This window comes from Oculina patagonica, chromosome 6, assembly GCF_052425735.1.
Source record: "Oculina patagonica isolate OP01 chromosome 6, crgOcupat, whole genome shotgun sequence".
NCBI classification, from domain to species: Eukaryota; Metazoa; Cnidaria; class Anthozoa; order Scleractinia; family Oculinidae; genus Oculina; species Oculina patagonica.
In genome coordinates this window covers 18,528,447-18,548,867 of record NC_135763.1, presented here as the reverse complement: position 1 = coordinate 18,548,867, position 20,421 = coordinate 18,528,447, and the positions used below count along the sequence as shown (strand labels likewise).

At 36.2% G+C, this 20,421-nt stretch overlaps 1 protein-coding gene across 1 annotated transcript; it reads left to right on the top strand.

Moving 5' to 3' along the window:
* Positions 1-6,630: 6,630 nt before the first annotated feature.
* Positions 6,631-18,447, top strand: LOC144656900 (melanopsin-like). The gene is made up of 3 exons (XM_078517147.1): positions 6,631-6,728; positions 13,815-13,895; positions 16,593-18,447. Exon 3 carries the CDS (start codon positions 16,677-16,679, stop codon positions 17,718-17,720), a length of 1,044 nt encoding a protein of 347 aa, XP_078373273.1. The 5' UTR covers positions 6,631-6,728; positions 13,815-13,895; positions 16,593-16,676; the 3' UTR covers positions 17,721-18,447.
* The last annotated feature ends 1,974 nt before the right edge of the window (positions 18,448-20,421 follow it).

Below are 20,421 nucleotides of genomic sequence, written 5' to 3'. Positions count from 1 at the left end.
TAAATGCAACGGCATTAGTTTTTTGAAATACGTTAAAATGTTTTTTTCAGAGCCTATAACAGCCAAGGCGACTAAAAGGCTAAATTTTGATGGTCGCTACAACGAAAAACTGCACAAGTTGACGAGCTCGGCACACAAAAACCGCCGACCGCAACAGAAAACTATTATAATCCCATGAAAGGTGGTCCTTAAAGGGTTGTGAAATCATGTTTGTTTTAATATTTTTTAAATTTTCAGGTTTGGAAAAATTTATGTCTCAACATCCGTCAGATCGCTTTTTATAAACATGCCAATGTACCCTGACTTTGCTGGCCTTTAATTTCCAAGTCCAGACCAGTCCATTCTAAATTCCACCTGAATTCTACTAAATGGATGCCAGGGAGCACAGAAATCTAAAAATACCTTGCACTTCTTACCTTCTTTCGTCACAGCGACTTCTAACTTTTCGTGCTTTAAGCGAATTTTTCACACACATTATGCAAATGAGGTTGTAAACCCAACTACGGTTGTTTTCAACAAAAACGGTTAAATTGTAAAATTTCGACATTGTAGGTGAAAAATACAAGGAGTTTTATAGAAAGAAAACTTGCAAATGATATGAGTGGTTAAAATTGACGAATTAAGTTGTCTTGAACTTTGCATGCTTTTAAGACAAATGTCACGATTTATTTGCAAAATGTGTTGTCTGCTGAACTTTGACCGATGTTTTCAAACAAGCCGTTCTAACTTTTTGGAACTCGCTGTTTTTCATTTAAAAAGGGAAGAACAAATAAGTTCTTACTAAATCTGAAAGCGTTCAAGGTGTAATATTTGAACATTCCTTCAGTTTTAACTGGTCTAACAAGTTGGAGTGATGTAACTCTTGAAATAAACAATTTGTGACCTTGTATTTCAGTTGACATGTTTTGTTGCCACTTTATAAAGTTGCAGTTTAAGTTAGTTAATCTGCTGTTCAAAGTCACTTTCATAAACTTGTTTTGCATAAAGCAGCAATCATTTTTCCTAGCCAGAATTCCCGCGGTCTTTATGATCACTTTCTTCCTTAAGCTTCCTTAGCGCTTTACAACTTTATTTGCGTGACTTTTCGTGTTTCATGCAAACAAGATTTGCGTCGGCAAAACCCGACGGTTCGTACCGTCAAAATTCTATTGACACAATTCACGTTACCAGCTGTAAGGATGTCCAAAGACATTTGAAATTGTCATTCTGTAACTAGTTTTATTCATAGTTTAGTGTATAGTGTGGTATAATGGCACGAATTTTTAAATAAATGTTAGAGACAGTTCTTGGGTAAGTATTGTCACTGTGATAATGTAATTAGTTTGAGCCAAAGTTTTGTAATTGGCTCCAAAATAAAATTTCAAAACAAGATGTCGAGCTTTTTGTCGCAAACGGGAGTGTGTGGCGATTCACGAGGCGTTTCAGGTCTTTTCTGCTTGCTTCAGTGCGATGAATCGATAGACAGCCACCTCGCTATTATACATTTATCGCGATAGGACATCCCAGAATGGCAAATTATCTTGGCCAGAGCAGGCTTTTTCGATTTAGAGGAGTCGGTTGTCGCAAAAATGACCGTGTGCGCCAAGCATAGGCACACATTTGAAAAGTTCTGGCGCCCAAGAACAGCTTGCCTATATCCAGCGCACCAAGGACGTCCACGAAGAAACCAGTAGGGGCCAAAGAGCCGATATTCCGTAAATCTGAAAATGTCAAAGGCTATTCAGAAGATGTACGTTGTTTTCGTTTAAGTCGGATCCGGTGCGTAGAGAGTTACCATACAGTGCCGTAGCAAGGGGAGGGGCCGGGGGGGGGGGGGGGACGTGCCCCCCTCAGGTTTTTTCCCAAAAAGTAAAAAAAAAACCTGTATAAAATGTTGAAAATACAATTTTATCTCCCGAGAGGTTTGAAACAATAAACATTTGTACTTCTTTTCATTTTTTTTTAACGTATGTAGGGTGATGCACAACAATATTAAACAGCCAAAAACTAAAACAAACCAGAAATCGTGACAACAATGTGAAAAAAATGTCTCAAAAATGTCAAAATGTCTCAAAATTGTCACAAATTCGCAATATGCGTAAATCCCAGATAGCTTTTGGAGAGCGCTGGAAATAGCATTTTCAAGCCTCTAGATTTCAAAATTTTCTGGGAGGGCATGCCCCCACACCCCCCTAGCGGCTCGCGCCTCCGGCGCTTGCGTGCCGTTATTTGCACCCCGGTGCTAAATTCTTCTCAAGCCCTCGTCGGTACTTCCAGGTTACGCGGTTAGTTCAAATTCTATAATTGCGCACTAAGACGTCATTGTTAGATAGCTTGTTTTGATTGCTGTTCAGACAAATACATGTAAAATAAATTATTTAAGGTTTTTTTTATAACTGTTGAAACCCCTCCGGCCCTTTCTTAGGTTTTTTTGCCTTTGCAATTAGGGGTGGAGCATAAGATGATTTATGGGGGAGGGTGTAAATCCCAAAAGAAAGCAAAGACCCCAAAAAATTTCTAGCGAGCACCAAAAAATATCTTGTTAGGCTGTAAGAAAATAAAAAACAAAAGGAGCATCTAAAATTCATGCCCCCTCCTCCATCCCCCCGCCCTATAAAAAATCTAACAGTCCTTAGGCTATCAGCCTTGACTAATCAGACTATTCGGTTCCTATTGTCCCTTATCTCTACTAAGTGTACTTAGTATTTCTACTTAGCGCCTGTTTACAAGCAGGTAGGGTAACCCTAGTGCTAGGGTTTCCCAGGCAGGAGGGTTACCCTAGCGTTCCCACATTTCATCTTTTTTTCATCGACGTGTTTACAAGGCAGCTAGGGTTACCCTAGCACTAGCGTAACCCTAGCTGAGCGCTAAGGTTACGCTCTGCTAGGGATAACTCACCTACCCGGGACAACTTTATTTTGGCTCCAAGAAGCTAAATTTGTTTAAAAATACCGAAAAGCCATAAGGTGCGTTTGTTCGAAATATTTAAACTTGAACCTCCTTTTAAATACCTAAATAACCGATATCCCTTCGCTTTCATTTACCTAAACTTGTGAGATTCCTACTCTTATATACCTAAAGCATGAAAATGGTACCCCTTTCGGACGGAGCCTCCCCGTTTAGGCCATTATGGGGGTAACCCCTCCCTCCTGAGGGCGGGGGGGGGGGGGGTCAGAGACGTTTCTGGTTATAATCTTAGAGGTAGTTGTGCAAACTGAAATTTGTTTAAGGCGTGGTAGCACATCTAAAAATGAAAATCAAATGGATAAGCAAAAAAGTCGAACGAACCTAGATAAAGAACCACGCGATCGCGATTAGTTCTGAACAGATTAGGTATAAATTACTGGCCGTGTCACGTCAGTTTCCGTTTTGTCACGGTTAAAGTCGCCCCAGTGATCTATAAAGTTTGAGTCCAGGAAACAGACTTGAAAGTATTTTTTTCAGTAGAGTATTTCTATGAAAAGTATTTCATTTGCAATGAGGCAGTGTTTTTCTTTCCTTTTACGGAGGAGAATATATCTCAAGCAGTGGGATGATAATTAAACGTCGATATCCACGGGTTTGTGAGTATAAGATGTATGTAAATAAAATTAAGTTCGCACGAGCGAGCTTTTGTGTTAAAATAACTTACTGATACACAGAGTAATACTAAAATTTACTGATATCTGTGTATGTAACAAAGAAGTTAAAAACGAAATTCATTAGGAAGAAAGGCAATAAGGGCCAAAGTACCGTCCTCAGCTACGGTAACAGAATAAATTATTTTTTTTTAATTTCGTACATTGATGTCTGTAATTAAATTAAAATAAAGGAATCCTAGATTTCAATGTGTGGTGGCTAAAATTGAACTTATTACATACTGAGAAAATGTTCAGATTCCAAAAGTAACAAAACTGTTAACTCAACAATAGAAATCAGCAAAACTAAGAGTACACAATCCAACTAGTAAGTTTACCTGACCAAGTTTAGCAGACAGCGAAACTGCATAATTAATTCGTAACAAATTCAAAGTTCCAGGACGAATAGTTCGCCGTTTTTAACCGCTTAAAACGTTTGCAAGTGATCGTTCTGTGAAATGACTTGAATTTTTGACTTGCAATGCTGTAAGTCAACGATTAAACCGTTTTTGTTAAAAACAACCGTTGCTCGGTTTACAGCCTCATTTGCATAATGTGTGTGAAAAATTCGCTTAAAACACGAAAAGTTGGAAGTCGCTGTGACGAAAGAAGGTAAGAAGTGCAAGGTATTTTTAGATTTCTGTGCTCCCTGGCATCCATTTAGTAGAATTCAGGTGGAATTTAGAATGGACTGGTCTGGACTTGGAAATTAAAGGCCAGTAAAGTCAGGGTATATTGGCATGTTTGTAAAAAGCGATCTGACGGATGTTGAGACATAAATTTTTCCAAACCTGAAAATTTAAAAAATATTAAAACAAACATGATTTCACAACCCTTTAAGGATCACCTTTCATGGGATTATAATAGTTTTCTGTTGCGGTCGGCGGTTTTTGTGTGCCGAGCTCGTCAACTTGTGCAGTTTTTCGTTGTAGCGACCATCAAAATTTAGCCTTTTAGTCGCCTTGGCTGTTATAGGCTCTGAAAAAACATTTTAACGTATTTCAAAAAACTAATGCCGTTACATTTACTTATAAACCAAGATAGTTCACTGGGCAAAGTTTGAAGGAAACTTCCTTCAAACCCGAAATGCGATGGTCCGCTTTAAAGGACATCGCCACTTAAATGACCTTCTGGAGAAGTGCTATGAAATTATAAATCGCTGTAACTATCAGTGTTCTCTTCATATAACGTATTTAAAACGAATCGACTAGCAACTGAATATTTTGGCCTTAACATGGATCTAAAAGCCTAACCCGCAAACACTTGAATTGTTGAAAGATTTCCTTTCTTCCACTGGCGTATTTTTCAGCTTTGCTTAAAAATTTCTTCCTACTTCAGAAGTTTAAGTTGAATAAGCGTTTATCAAAATTATACTCTAGCTGTGAATATAGCTTTCTTGGTGAAGTCAAAAGACTTGCTCTGGCATAGTGTCAAGATGTTATCAATTAAAGTATGGGTCAATATCAAATAGTATCAAAAAATTGCGATTGCAGACAAAGATTTACGGCACCGAATTATCTGAAATAATATTGGTTTAAAAGAAATGTATGACTATCAAAATTTGAACTTCGCAGTGAGAGGTTAATATGCATGGATTGTTTATTTATCGATGATACTCAAAGAATCTTGTCGAAATTCTTCAGTTCTTAATTTTTTTCTTTATTCCGGATACTATTTTTGAACACAAATTTTAATTTTTCTTGCTTCCAGCTTCACTATTGAGCAACTTTTTAAAAATTTGAAGATGTTTTGTTTAAAGCACTTTTTGAAATCACACTCAGCATTTGAAGTCGGTGTATGCATTTATCTTCAGATGGAGCATATTGGTCGAACAGTTTTCTTTTCATCAAAAACGAGACTTCTATTTCCTCAATTAAAAAAATCATAACCATTGTTTTTTAGCGAATTTTAAAAGGTCTTCAGCAGCAATCGATTTGTTTAGATGTGACCAGCTGGGGTAGTCACTTACACACTTTTGTAACACAAAAAACATCAACATTTACATTAACATGAATGTTCAAAATCTCAAGCAACACAAATTTGTCACATTCATTCAACAGCTAGGCCACTCAGTAAGAGATCCCTTATTCTAAACTTTTTTAGAAGAAGATTCACTTCAAAAAGAAGTAGTTCTCTAGATTTTATTTTTGTACTTACAAGCGTGCATTTACAAGCGATTTTTTTTTTAAAAGCCTGCTGCACTCATTCTTTGCTTGGGCTAACAGATTGAAATTACCATTGAATTGGCACATGAAATGTAGAACAGTAAGCGGTAAATGAGGGTCTATTATTATGTTTTACGGTTTAAGCCAGTTTGGAGTGGCGGTTTGCTGGTACACTTCTTTTTATCTGGCGGTTTTAGGTCAAGAAATTATGGTAGGACATAACGAAAGCTTTTTGCGGTCTAGGAAGAACAAAATATGGCGGTTTGCGAAATGTACGACCGCCTATAATAGAACCTCGTAAATGTGAGCCTTTAAAAGTAGAGTGGAAGAAAATGCAAATGGGTGATTTTTGTGATGTCAAGTGTGCTACCTCTAATGGTTATTAATGTTTATCTGAAAAAAATAGCACTGCATTTCACCTTTCTGTTGACAGCCAGTGACATTCGGGCTTAATTGAATAATTTGAGCACCAAACACAAACGAATGAAGACTTACATTTTGTTGGATTCTGGATTATTTGGTATTTCTGTGGAAGTGCATTGTTTTAAAGTATTTTACATTTGGCAATGGAATAGTACTGGAAGTATTTCTCTGAATTTACTTATTTCGCTTGCATGAAATTTTGGAAAAAAAAATGAAATTCGAACGCTTTTAGTTTTATGCAAAAACATTTACATTTCGTTTGTTTGGCCTGCAGTCAACGCGGATATATTTGTTTTGAGGTATCTTCCATTAGACGAACAAAGAAGAGTATAAATTATTACTCAGTATTTAGTGGAAGGTTTCCATCAAAGATTAAAGGTCTAGTATTTAGTTAGCCGACTTCTTTAAGTCAGTAAGACGGTATATATTTTTCCACTGTTGTGCTTACTTTTTCCAATCATTTTATTAGGCTAGAAGTTTTGGTATTCTTTTTTCTGTTTCATATTACGACCAGCTGACGAGTGAAATTTAACTAAAGTTTGAGGTAAGTGAGATCTTTAATCTTCCTCACTTTTCTTCGCAAAAACAGCAGCAGTGTCAAATTTACCTAGCTTCAAAAGTTAAAACGTTTTCCTTCTCTAACATCTTTTAACGCACTGTTTATACATCTCAAAAAATCTACTGTGGAGATTTTCTGTCATCAGGTCTCAAAATCGTCCATTAAAAGAAACAACAGATTATTTTAGCCTTTTTAAGACATCTTGACTTTATCTCTTGGCTAATGACCAAGGTCCAATTTGAATATTTATTGAAAACTGGATTAGTTCTGACAGAAATAAATCTTCTTGAATCAAGAAAAGAAAGTTTCTTTCTTCGAACTCTATGTAGGCGTTTCCAAATTTGGCCAGTAGGAATTGCTCAGGTGAGAAATTTTATGTGTCGTGGCGATTCCTTCCTTCCACACTCCCTCAAAAGATGACACACTTTACCCATGCAGAATATCTAAACATACGAATAGAATCTATGGAGAATAAAAGAATAATAATAAGAGCAACGTCCACAATTTCCTTACGCCTGAATTTAAATTTCGATAATTTCTTAAAAAAAGGTCCGTAGTTTTAAACCCGAGACCTTTCAGCAAACAAACTGGTGCAATTTTGACTAACTTGCTTTGAAAAGAGGAAGTAAACTGAGGTCGCGTCGAAGTAAACGTACCTTTTTGTTCACTTTTATCACCTTTAAACATAAGCTATTTCCTTTTTGCATTGCTGATATTTTTTTATCTTTGGAACAGGTATCAAAACCTTAAGGTTTTTAATATTATTGTCATGAAGAGAAATCTTAGTATGAGAATTAAGTTTCCCCCAATTGTTTCTCCAGTTATGTCAGCCCTCCTTTTCTTCATTGTATTAATATTACATGACAAAAAAATATCAAAAGTTTAAGACGGAATTCATCAGGAAATCGAGTAATATTAATTTTAGTTAGACAAAAATCGAGTCCCAGGACAATTTAAATCATTTTCTACCCTTTTAAAAGGCTAAAGATGTAGATGTAAGTAATTATTCGTGATAACACCAAAAATATATTTTTTTTTATCAGAGCCCGATTAAATGAATTTCAAAGTTTACAAGAACCATGTAAACTTTTGGTAAAATCTCACCTGTAGCTATTTTGTAAATTCGTCTCTGTTTAAAGCGATTCAGTGGAGCTTCGAAAATTGTTTGGTGTTGTTAATTAGAAATTATTTATTTTGATGAGATATTTGTAGTTTGCAATAAGATATAAAATAATTTTGAAACATAATTGTGTTTACTTTATAGTCGAAGTCCTGGCGGATGCTGTCTTTAAAACGTACGCTTTATTTGCTACATAAGATTATGTTGAGCTCAAAACACGCCCTCAAAGGCGAGAGTTAATTAATGACTTCAACTTAAGTCCGGTTTTTGCAAAGAACTGTATCACTGGCAAGAGCAATAAACTTGTGGATAAAAGTGGGAAAGTTTTACGAAAAGTTACTGCGGTTATCAATGACACGTGACCTTTAGAGTAAAAAGTCTAGAAGAAAAGTTGAGTTTTGGTGGATGTCAGTCATCTGCACCTTCTGGTGAAAAACGGGAAAATTGTCTCAGTCGTCTCCAGACTCGAGAATATATTAAAAATTCCCTGTTAGAAAACATCCAGGTGACCGGATGAACAAATTTGACGAGTCAGACTTGAAGAATTCCTCCAAATCTTGTTCTATTTGTAACGGCATTTTTTTTCGATTGGTAGACTATGTTTATTTCGGCACGTTTTATTTGTCTAGATCTAGCACGAAAAAATCCCGGAAATCTCAGTTGTATCTACTCCACTAAAGTTATATATATTTCAATCCTTCGAATTTAAATTAAGAATATTGTCGGATTCATCACCGATCATTCGAATTGAATGACCACAAAAATTTCAAACAAATTCGGACGCACAAAATTACTTTTGCACTTATAAAAAAATTACGAGTGGAGAAAAAAATGCCATGCACTTGAGAATTCTGAGACAGCTCTGAGGCCGGTAATGTGTGCAAAAAATCTTAAACAAAGAAGATTTTAAAAGGAAAAAAGTTAAACCACTCTCTTTTCACAATGTTATTCAGACATCTTAATATTTTAAATATAAGCATAAAGCATTTGAAATACACATTTTATCGGAGTTAATTTTAAAATGCGCACATAAAACCGCATTAAGCGCGTTAAGTATATTCCTTTTGATATACGCCGGGCGTGTTTTAGAGATTTGCCGTAGGTAGCAAACCGCCACAATTTACACATTCAAGAAAAGATTATCATTATTTTAATCACAAATACTTAAACGACTGTTTGTCAAAGTGCTAGCACATTTGCCTATTTTACCAAGCACACATATTTCGTCAAACAAGCTTGCCACAAACTACACAGAAGTGAAATTCCCGGACATTTCAATTTCGTTAAAACTTCTGGTAAACACTGGACAGGCGTTCTTCCCTCCAACACGTACTAAAGGTAATTCTTTAATCGACTTGTTCAACTGTCGCTTTATCAGCAAATACTTGAGGTTTGATTAAACCCAAATTATTTCGAGGTTAATTTTTATATTTTGGCAGTAAGAGAACTGAGTGATTGTAATTTATCTTTGAATTCTACCTACTTCTTGCTCTGCAAACAAAATATTTCTTTTTAAATACTTGCGAAGCGACACGAAAAGCCGATTTCTAACTACAGATTAAAACAAATTGTTGTGTTCTGAGCCCAAACTATATAAAATTGACAGATCATTCTCTTATACTGACTTTAAAGCCAGTTACATCAGCCGGCTCAAGTGGATTGATTATAGAACAAGCATTACAACAACAGCGTAAAAAGCGCAAATTTGTGATGTGTAAAGTCATAAATTGGAGACAAATCTCTTGTAGAGCCTGTACGCTTTTGTAAAATAACAAATATCAACATCTTCATCAACCTCAATGTTCAACATCTTAAGCAACACTATTTGTCACATGCAAGCAGATTCATTTTGAAGGTAGTTCTCTCTTTATAATTTTTGTGCTTTCAAGCGTCCATTTACCAGCGAATTGTTTCAAAAAAATCTTCACTCTTTCTTTACGCAGGCTTATAGATTGAAATTACCATTGAAATGGCACCTGAAATTAAGAACAGCAAGCGATAAATATAAGCCTATAAAAGTAAAATGAGGCCAAAATTCGAATGGTAATTTTTAAAGGTTTAAGTGTGCTAGCTCTAATGGCTATTTATGTTAGTTTAAAAAAAAATCTTAACACTAAATTTTACCTTTCTGTTGGTTGTCAGTAATCTTTGGGCTTAATTGAATAATTTGAGCACTAAACACAAACGAATGAAGACTTAAATTTTATTAGATTCTGGATTGTTTGGTATTCTGTGGAAAATGTATTATTTTAAAGTATTTTAAACTTGGTAACAAAATAGCACTGGAAGTATTTCTCTATTTTTACCTATTTCCCTAGTGTCACATTTGGGTAAAAATGGAATTGCAACGCTTTAAGTTTTATGCAAATACATCGTAAATTTTGTCTGTTTGGTCTTTTAATGCGGATAGTTAGTTTTGAGGTACCATTCATTAGACGAACAAAGAAGAGTATAAATTATTCCTCAGTATTTAGTGGAAGATTAAAGGTCAACTATTTAGTTTGCCGACTTCTTTAAGGCATCTTTATGGCAGCAAAATGACATATTTTCTCCACTGTTGTGCGCAATTTTTTAAATCATCATTTCTTAAATGTTATGAAAGTTTAAGTCTTCTGTGTATTTTTATTCTTTTCCATATAACGTCCAGCTTATAAGTGAACTTTTCCTGGAGTTTTTGTGTATGTGAGATTTTTTAATTTTTTCTCAAAACATACATTTCACAATTCACCTTCAAAAGCGGAAACAGCTTTGTTTAAGGTTTTTTTTTTCTCAATTTTTAATAATATTTCATGAATAACATTTTTGACGTACTATTAAATGTACACACCAACACATCACCTTTGGAATGTTAGGTCTCAAAATTGACCATTACAATGTGAACCAGGAAAACTTGAACTTTTTAATTTATCTGGACATGAAAACTATTTTCTCAACTATCACACACAGTTTTCGAATTCCCATTGTAAAAACTTTTCTAGCCTTTTTAACACGTCTTGATTTTACCTCTTGGCTAAACTATTGCAATAATAGTATTAATGACCAAGGTCAAATTTAAATCTTAATTGAATACTGGATTAGTTCTGAGAGAAGTACATCTTCTTATTTCAAGAAAAGAAAGTTTTCTTCGCCTAATTGATGCGGTGTTTCCAAATTTTGTCACTGGTAATTGCGCACGTAAAGACTTCCTCGGAAGGAACACAATTCACTCAAAAAAGAATGACACTCAACTCATACAAACTATATCTGAATATACGAGTAGAATTTATGGAAAATGAGAAATAAGAATAAGAGCAACTTTCACAACTTCTTTGATTCTTAATTCAAATTTCGATCGTTTCTAAAAATAGTCAAAAAATTTCAAGCCGAGAAGCAACACATTAATGGCTCTTATCTTAAGTTTTATTAAAATCATCGAAAAACGTGACTGGTCATTCAATGGAAGTTTCCGACAATTCTGTTTTCCCTGTCAACATTTCAAAAAGGGAATGTATTTTTTTTTTCTGAAATCAAATTAAATTATGTCATGTATTCAAACATCCCATAGGGAATAATTCAAGGTGAAGTCAAAATACATGTTCCTTTTCATTCACTATTAACAAACTAAACATAAGCTATTTTAATCATTCTGCCAGCAACATGAAAAAGATGATGTTGAGCTTTAACACGCGCTCCGAGATTAATTAATAACTTCAACTAAATTCCAGTTTTTACGGAGAACTGCATCACTGACAAGAGTACAAAAGAGTCATAAATTTGGGGAAAAAGTGACACCATTTTACCAAATATATCAAACACAAAAGTCGGTGTTTCATCAGGATATCCAAACACCGAGAGGAGAGTTGAAAATACGACGCGCAGCGGAGCATTTTTGACGGAATTCGAGGTGTTTGGATAGCCGATGAAACACTGTCTCGTGTGTTTGATTCATCTTCTCAATCGAATCAAAAACTGAGGAGCAAACGGAGAAATTAAATCGTAAAAATCTATGCATATTAAGACTGGATATTCAATTTCGTTCACGGTTATGATTTTCTGTGTTTTAACTTGATGAATTATTAATAAGTTTGAGAAGTAAAGTTGAAGCGGTTATAAATGACACGTGGCCTTCCAAGCAAAAATCTACACAAAAAATTAAGTTATGGTGGATGTCAATCATGTCAATCAATCATGTCAAAAACGCGAAAATTTACTTAGTTATTTGGGTTCATTTTAAAATGCACACATTAAGCCGCATTGAGCACATTAAGTATTTTCCTTTTGATCTAATCCGGGTCAGTTTTAGATATTCAGCTTACATAGCAGACCGCCACAATTTACCCATTATGCCTATTTGTCAAAGTGCTAGCACATTACCGTGTTTTACCAAGCACATATTTCCGCCAAACAAGCCTGCCTTAAGTCTTCTGCCACAAACTGTGCAGAAGTCATATTTCCGGACCTGTTAATTTCCTTAAATTTTGGTCAATCATTGGACTCCAACACACAGAGGTAATTCTTTTATCAACTTGTTAAACTGTCGCTTTTTCAACAGATGTTTAAGGTTTGATTAGAATATAATTGCGAATGATTTGTATTTTTTGCAGCAAGGAAGCTAGTAAAATCATCTTTGAATTTTACCTACTTCTAGCTCTGCAAACACGATATTTTACTTTTCATACTTGCGAAGCCACACGCAAAGCCGATTTCTAACTACAGTTTGAAAAACAGTGTGCTCTGCGCCCAAACTGTATAAAACTGACAATTCATTCTCTTATACTGATTTTAAAGCCACTGTTCTATCAGCCGGCTCAAGTCGGTTGACTCTGAAACAAGCATTGCAACAACGGCGTTAACAAGCAAAATTTTGTGATGCGTTAAGTCATAAAATTGGTTACATATTTAGACAAATGAAGGTTAAACTGGCACGTTTGTTTAAGCTAGTTGGATTGTATATCATTTGAAACTGACAATTAGAAAAGGGCTTAACAAGAGTTGACAGCCGCTTAATGCAATCGGATGGCCCAACATATTATTTTCATGGTGTTTGTTTGCTAATGCTTACCGAGAAATTAAAATTTTAAAGACTGTACGCAAAAGTTTCTTGTTTCTTGTCGGTAGCTGGTTATATTTAAGGTCAAAAAAGATTACAGTTATGTTCGGTCTACAGGAAACGAAAGCACTTCAGATAATAGCTAGCAATTTGTCTTGTTGTTCATCAAGTTCAAAATTGTTTACTTTAAATGAAAACTTAACAATTTTCATTAATCTTTATTTTCCCTATTTACCTCGTTTGAAAACATCTTAAAAATCGTTAAACAATCTCAAAGTTTATGGCTACATTAGATGAAAGAAAAAATAAAGGTATTTCTCTGAATTTACTAATTCCCGAAAATGGGCAATTCGACGTTGTTAGGTAAATTATTTCGTGTAAACCCATTAACCTTCGTCATCCCGTTTTGCCTCTTTTATAAACATCTTAAAAATCATTAAAAATCTCAAAGTTTATGGTTTTTTATACTACTTTAGATGAAAAAGAAACTTCAACTTTTGCTCTGAATTCACTAATTCCCAAAACAGCACAATTCGGTGTTGTTAGATAAATTGAAAAATAATAAATAAAAAAATCCGATTTGGAAGTCTCCACCTTTTATGCAAATGCATACTAAATTTCTATGACATGCTTTTTCTTCGCTTATATATTTAGATTACGGTTTTATACCCCAGCTGAGACAAAGGGGATTTGTAAGAGATTTTAAATTTGTTGAACAAAGAAGGCATAATCAGTGCTCTGTATTCATTGGATGTTAACTTATCCTTACAGATTAAAGGTATAATATTTAGTTTGCAGACTGTGACGTTTTCAAGACAGTCGGTCGGTATGTTTGCACGGATCAAAGCTAGTTCATGGAATTTGCTTTTAATTTTTGGGCTGGTTATTTTAGTTATCTTTTATGTTTTTATTTTTGTTACAGATTATTAAAGATCGATGCAAAAGTGAAAATTTAACTCGCTTTGCCGCTGCCGGAAAAATCATCACCGTATTAGAGTTTGGGGTAAGAAGATCATCTACCTTATCTTTACTTTTTTAGCTTTCAAGTAGAATAACTTTTTAACATTTATCTAGAAGACTTAAAACTGCTATATTTACCTCTTTTATCGTACTTTGCAATTATATTTTTACATAAAGCACACCTAACAACATCAATGTGGAAGATGTTTGGTCATCAGGGCTCAAAATGTTTGATTAAAACTAAGACTAAGGAATCTAATGGGTGTTCATAGCTTTTTAACAACCTGAGTTCATTTCTTGGCCTAATGTTGTCGCAATAATGCACGAAAGTTCAATTTCGGTTGTTGGATTGTTTAAGCAATGCATGCGATAAATCCAGCCATTGTTGACCATTGTTAATGAACTACGACAAACTGTCAGAAATACTGTTCTTTTGCATTTGGAAGCCTTCAACACAAAAATTAAGCCTATCAATAATGCAGCTCGTAAATCACCTTCAAATAGATTTTTTTCAAGATTATGAAAATCACTGCAGTTTTTTTTTTAGAAATGGTGTCTTCAAAATGTTGATTTGCTTTATAACAATCTTTTAGCTGATCATTTGAAACTAAACTCAAAACTCTTTCGTTTGGCTTTGTCAGCGTCTTGACATGCGTTTAGATACGTTTTCCCACAAGCAAGGAATTCGAAAGTCGGGTTTACTTCTATAAGCAAATACATTGCTTATTTAAATTATTTTGTTATTTTGTCTTTGTAACTCATAGTTTACGTTTAAGAAGCGGCGTTGTGTAAAACCTTGAAAAAATTTCAGAACCAGTATGAAATTTGAGAAAAATGAAGACATCGTTTGAGGGTAATATGCAAACATAAATTCAGCTGTGCAAACATATAAGAATTTTTGAGATATAAACTGAAAATAGCATTTCTTTTCCAGTAATATTACTCAGACATCTATCTATTTCAAAACAATTTGCAAGTTATTCTAATTGTACATTTGCAAAGGCAAGTCTTACAAAACATCTGCGCGCAAACCGCATTAACATGTATAGTTAACATAGTCAAATAAAGTATACACCGTATATTTATCGGATTTTCCTAAGCCAAGCATGTTTTAGTCATATTACAAACCGTAGTAAAGCAGCACAATAGGCCATTTCCAGGCTGTGTTTGGCCTCAGTTTTGAAACGAAGCCATGTGCAAAACTTTTCAAATGATCACAAAACTGAGTATAATCATTTGCACGAAAATAGACGGCGAGTAAAATTTATATTTCATATGAAAGGGTTTGTACCAGGAGTCACTTTAAAAGAGAGTTAAAAGAAACTCGGAAATGTCCTACTTATCCATCGAACAAAACAGAAGTCAGAGGACACGAACAGTTTATCACATTAGCACGTATTTATATTTAGTAAGCTAATTCTAAAAAATCTTGCTTTAAGCCGTGCAGGGATCACCTTAATTTTTTTTTATTTTCTCATCTTAAAACTCAGCTTTTTTCACTCCAGTTTAGAAAGTTTTTTTTCTGTTAAAGGAGCTATGTCATCGTGTTTAAGTCATTTTCTGATTAGATTGAAGCTGAAGGAAACCTTAACTGAAGTATTAGTTTTCTAACATGGGAAAATACCAACAGAGTAATAAGACCCCCAAATAAACAAGAATGGTTTTGACTGACGAAGATTAAGACAGATTACGAACGACAAACTTGAAAAAATGGCCAAATCTTTCAAGATGCGTTCTCTGTGACGTAACCCTTTTAATGCGTCAACGTACTTCTTAGTGTCGCTTTCTTTCAGTTATTAAATGGTTGGAAAAACCAAAACTATTTGGAAAAAAAACAATGTGGTGGTAAATTTAAACTTGGATTTTGCTGTTGCTGTATGAAGGGTTTATACAAGGTTTAACTTTGAGCTGAGAAACGACGGGCCTTTTTAACTGATAGATCTGAGATCTGCAACTTTTATGTTTTGAGATGACAAAATTGTAGCTACACCTTAGTCCATTTACCATATTTGCTAAAAATGGGTAATTGCTGAAAACCTGAAGTTTTTGTACGTAACTGAAGTTTGTGAACACATCACGAAGCCAGAGATTTGACAGAGATAGATAGTTTATTTATATATATAACTTTGCAACCCGAAGGTTGAACTATGAGATGAAACAGAGATGCAACAACCGTGGCTGAGTATTGAATAAAAAGCAGCTGTATACATGTACCACTTATTTTAATGTTTTATCACAATCGGTTCAGTAAACTATTTGAGATGTTGGATGAACCATTATAGAGGGGCCATTATAAGTAAAGGGAACCTCTACGCACTGAAAACTCTTTTATATTTCTCGCTTTTTCAACAATTAACAATCTTTACAATCTTAAAGCTTTTCTCGCGAGTGAATGGAACTGGGTGTGTTGTTAAAAAAGTACAGTACATAAACAATACAATAAACAATGCAACCTCTTGAAATGTCTATTGAACTTGTTAAGACATATTAATACGCCGGCTATTCGTATTCAGCGGGTGAGTAGAAGAGAAAATATGAGAGCCTTCGATTAAGAAAAAAAAAGCAAAAAACGCTTCGGTGCAGCGAAAATGCGATTGTTTGAATTATAAATTTGATAACTGAACGAATCAGTCGGACGACTCAAAGTTATGTTACCATATAAACATGTCTGTGACCAAATTTGAGGAAGAAGTCAAGACAAATCGAAACTCGCAATTAATTCAAACTATCTTTGTTTCAGATCAAAGATCAAGCTAAGACAATAGAATCAAGTGACTGAAACGAGTACCTACTTTTTCAGACAGCATACTCACACGAAATATGGATGCAGAGGCTTCAACTGGTCCTCAGCCCAACAGTTCACCACACTATCGCCTTTATTTACTTCCTTTTTGGATTTCTTTCATTCTCCCTCAACTCAATCGTCATCTTCACGTTCATCATGGACCACTCACTCCTTTTTCCCGCCAATCTGCTAGTCCTCAGCTTAGCCATTGCTGATTGGCTGATAGGAGCGGTGGCAAATCCCATGGGAGGGACTGCCAATGCTTCAGGTTCTGCGTTCGGTGATACCTCCTGCACCTTTTATGGTTTTGTTACCACTTTCTTGGGCCTGGGCGCCATGCTACATCACGCAGCGTTTGCAGTAGACAGATACTTGGTGATCACTCGACCAATGGAAGCCCAACATAGCATGGGACGCATGCTAATAGTGATTGGCTTTTTATGGGCCTTCTCCCTCATCTGGAGTGTGTTTCCTCTACTGGGTTGGTCCGCGTACGTTCCAGAAGCTGGTGACATTGCCTGCTCCCTCCGATGGCAATCAGAGCGCTCTGTGGATACATCTTACATAGTTTGCCTCTTCGTCTTCTTCTACTTCGGGCCGCTTGCTTTAATCGTGTTCTGCTACACCTTCGTGTTCTTGAACGTTCGTTACATGACACGAAACGCACAAAAGATCTGGGGTGAAAACGCCGCTGCTACCATGGAAACCGTCCAAGCATCGTGGAAGATGGCAAAGATCGCTCTGGTCATGGTTGTTGGGTTCTTTTTGGCGTGGACGCCGTACGCTGTGGTGTCGTTCTACGCAGCATTTGTGTCCGCCGAAAACGTCTCGACTCTGGTCGCCGCTATTCCGGCTCTTATCGCCAAGACGTCCACTTTCTATAACCCGCTAATTTATTTTTTCGCCTATAAATCATTTCGTGAGAGCTTGCTGAAAACGTGGCGAAGGTACCGTAACAGAAACGCGGTAATGCCCTTTAATCAGGCCAGTCACTCAGCCTTTGTTATCAGTTCAAGGGCCAGCAGAAATTTCAATGATTCCACTTCAGTTGAAGAAATTCCTTTGACGTCAGTAGGTACGTAACGACTTGTACCGCTGGATTCCGCAGACATTTCATTGAGCTATGCTTGTCAAGTCAAGTTCCTTCGTTTCTTAAAGTAAAGAACATTGTAAATAATTTCCGTTCCCATCGCAATAACCAGCTTCAAATGCCGTTGGTAACTGAAGAATCAGAAAAAGACAGAAATCTTCTCTCGTGAAGGCTCCTTGGGTTTTCATGTCGCGAGGCGTAGAAGCGATCCAGGCAGGCCTGGGCTAGAGTTACCTCAGACACGCAGAAAATAAAAGTAACGAGGTGAGCTGACATGTTTGTCGGCCCGGAAAAAAGTTGGACTAATGATCTCCGTTGACAACCATTTGCTACTGTCCAGATGGACCCGTCGGCAAAATGTAATGGAAAACGGTCTTGCTCTCTGTGCGCATAACTCAGTCAAAGAGAAAAAGATCTAAAGGTTAGATAACTTATCAGTCTCGTTCACTACCAGTTTGTATGGAAATCGTAGATGTTGGAACTAGAGACTAGTGGAATTACCCACCTCTTCTGAAACATGTTTCCAGCAAACGTGTCACACTTCATGGGAAAATTGCCGGATCTGGTAGTGTACGTGTGTAGGCAGGTAGACTGGGCTCTCAATACAAGCAAACCAGACCAAACTTGACGTGACCGTTACGTCTTAAAGACCACCTTGTTTTCGGCTTCACCATTTGCACACACAAAAACGTCCTCGACAGGATTTCTTGCAGCTTATATATAAATGTACAAGTACAAACAAATGTAGCAGAGACAAGTTGAGGTGACACGTTTTATTGTTCCTTGATGGGATGTGCCGCTATGTTATTTAGCGTGTTAAATGTTAATACAAACTTTATCTAACATTTCATGGTTAAGTAGATATCAGTGTTGTTCATGACTTTCATATTTGCGGTGGCTCCTAAAAGAGCTGTTTTGGGCCTGCATTGTGCAATTTCACACGTAATGCAATGTTGCCAAAATGATCGGGGGTAACCTGATGCGGAAGGAATCCCATCCAGGGTGTTGCGACACTTCTAGTCGCTAAATGCAATAAAGACTTTGGGCCACTTTACCCCTATTAGCCTGGTTTTCACTAGCGACGCAAGCACAGGCGCAAGCATAAGCGCAATCACGCAAAAAGGAAAAATCTTGATCCTTGTTCTTGTGTTTGCCACAAGCACAAGCACAAGCATAAAACTGCAATGCGCTTGTGCTTTTGCTTGTGAGTCAAAGCCGTTTGTACGGTGAAATAAGAGCTGTAATTCTTGCGCTTGTGCTTCGTCGCTAGTGAAAACCAGGCTTTAGTGCATACCATTATGGCCTTGAAACATTAAAAATAAACATTTATCGGAAAAAGAATAGTTAAAAAACTACAATAACTTACTCTCCGGGTAATCTTCATTTCAAATGTATAGTCGAACCTGGTTAATACCCGTAATACGAACATGATATGGCCAAGCAAGTTTCCGTATTATCCGGGATCTGGGAATGAACGTCGTGGACACGTTTTATAGATACGGGCGCAGACGAGAACATACAATTGAACACCCCTCTGTAAAGACCCAGTGGAATCTGAAAAAGTCACTGGGTTGGCCAATTTCCCACTGGGTCGGCTTATTTGGGCTCGTTTCTAAAGTAGGTTTATTCGACATAAGTCACAACGCACAGTCACTGGGGAAGCACAAGAATAGGCGGGTAAAATCAAAATATTCGCTGGGTATCGGGGAGACTAAATTTTCACTGGGTAGGGGAAAATAATCCACTGGGTCGGATTCCACTGGGTCTGTTACAGAGGGGTGTAATTGAAGGGCAACAGAACCATGTCTTATGGCTTAAAGGGACTGTGTCACGGATTTTAGTCGAAATATTGTTGGCCTGAACCCGAGTTTTCAAAGTTAGTCTCGTTTGCTTGAAACTCTAAATTATAACGCCCGGGAGATACTTTTGGTTGCAATGAAGCTATATGGTTTTATCATTGAGATCCATAAAATTTAATTTATTTGCAAACAGTAAGTTTCATGGCAAGTATTCGGCAAAACTTAATAGGCCGGAATCCGACTGCAAATATCTTCTACAAAAATTGAATTCTACACAACTTATGAAGTGTAAAGTTAAAATGTTTGGCAAAAGTTTTTATTCGTCAAGTTTGAAGGTTGTCGCTGGGCTAGAAAGCGTTAAGTTACGTTTTTAATTTTTCCATACATGTCTATAATTTTTCCCCGCGAACCGCGTCAATCATGCGGGAAAAAATATAAACAAATGTATGGGAAATTAAAAACGTCGCTGAACGCTTTCTAGCCAAGCTACATCCTTCAAACTCGGCCAATAAAAACTTTTGTCTTGTATCTTAACTTTACAATTCATAAGTTGTCCAGAATTCAATCTTTGTAGAAGATATTTGCCGTCGGATTCCCATACAAACACTGTAATTTCTACCCGCTTTGCCTACTCGTCAAAATGGTGTCGAAAACCGTGGTAAGGCCTATTAAAATAAACTTAACTTGGCCATGACACAGTCCCTTTAATTGTAACTTTATTTCAAACTGAAGAAACCTTTCGCTCATTAAATGAGTCAGGCAACTGTTTTCCAGGAGAGACAGTTCAAGGTGAGTAATACGCCGGTATACTAATCTTGAAACACATTCAGAACCGAGAGAAAGTTTTCGTTTTCTAACAGGTACAATGACACGTAATCCATGCTAAAATTAACCG

What these genes read in the sequence shown, in the direction of transcription:
- LOC144656900 (XM_078517147.1), top strand. Translation starts at nt 16,677, where the DNA reads ATGCAGAGGCTTCAACTGGTCCTCAGCCCAACAGTTCACCACACTATC.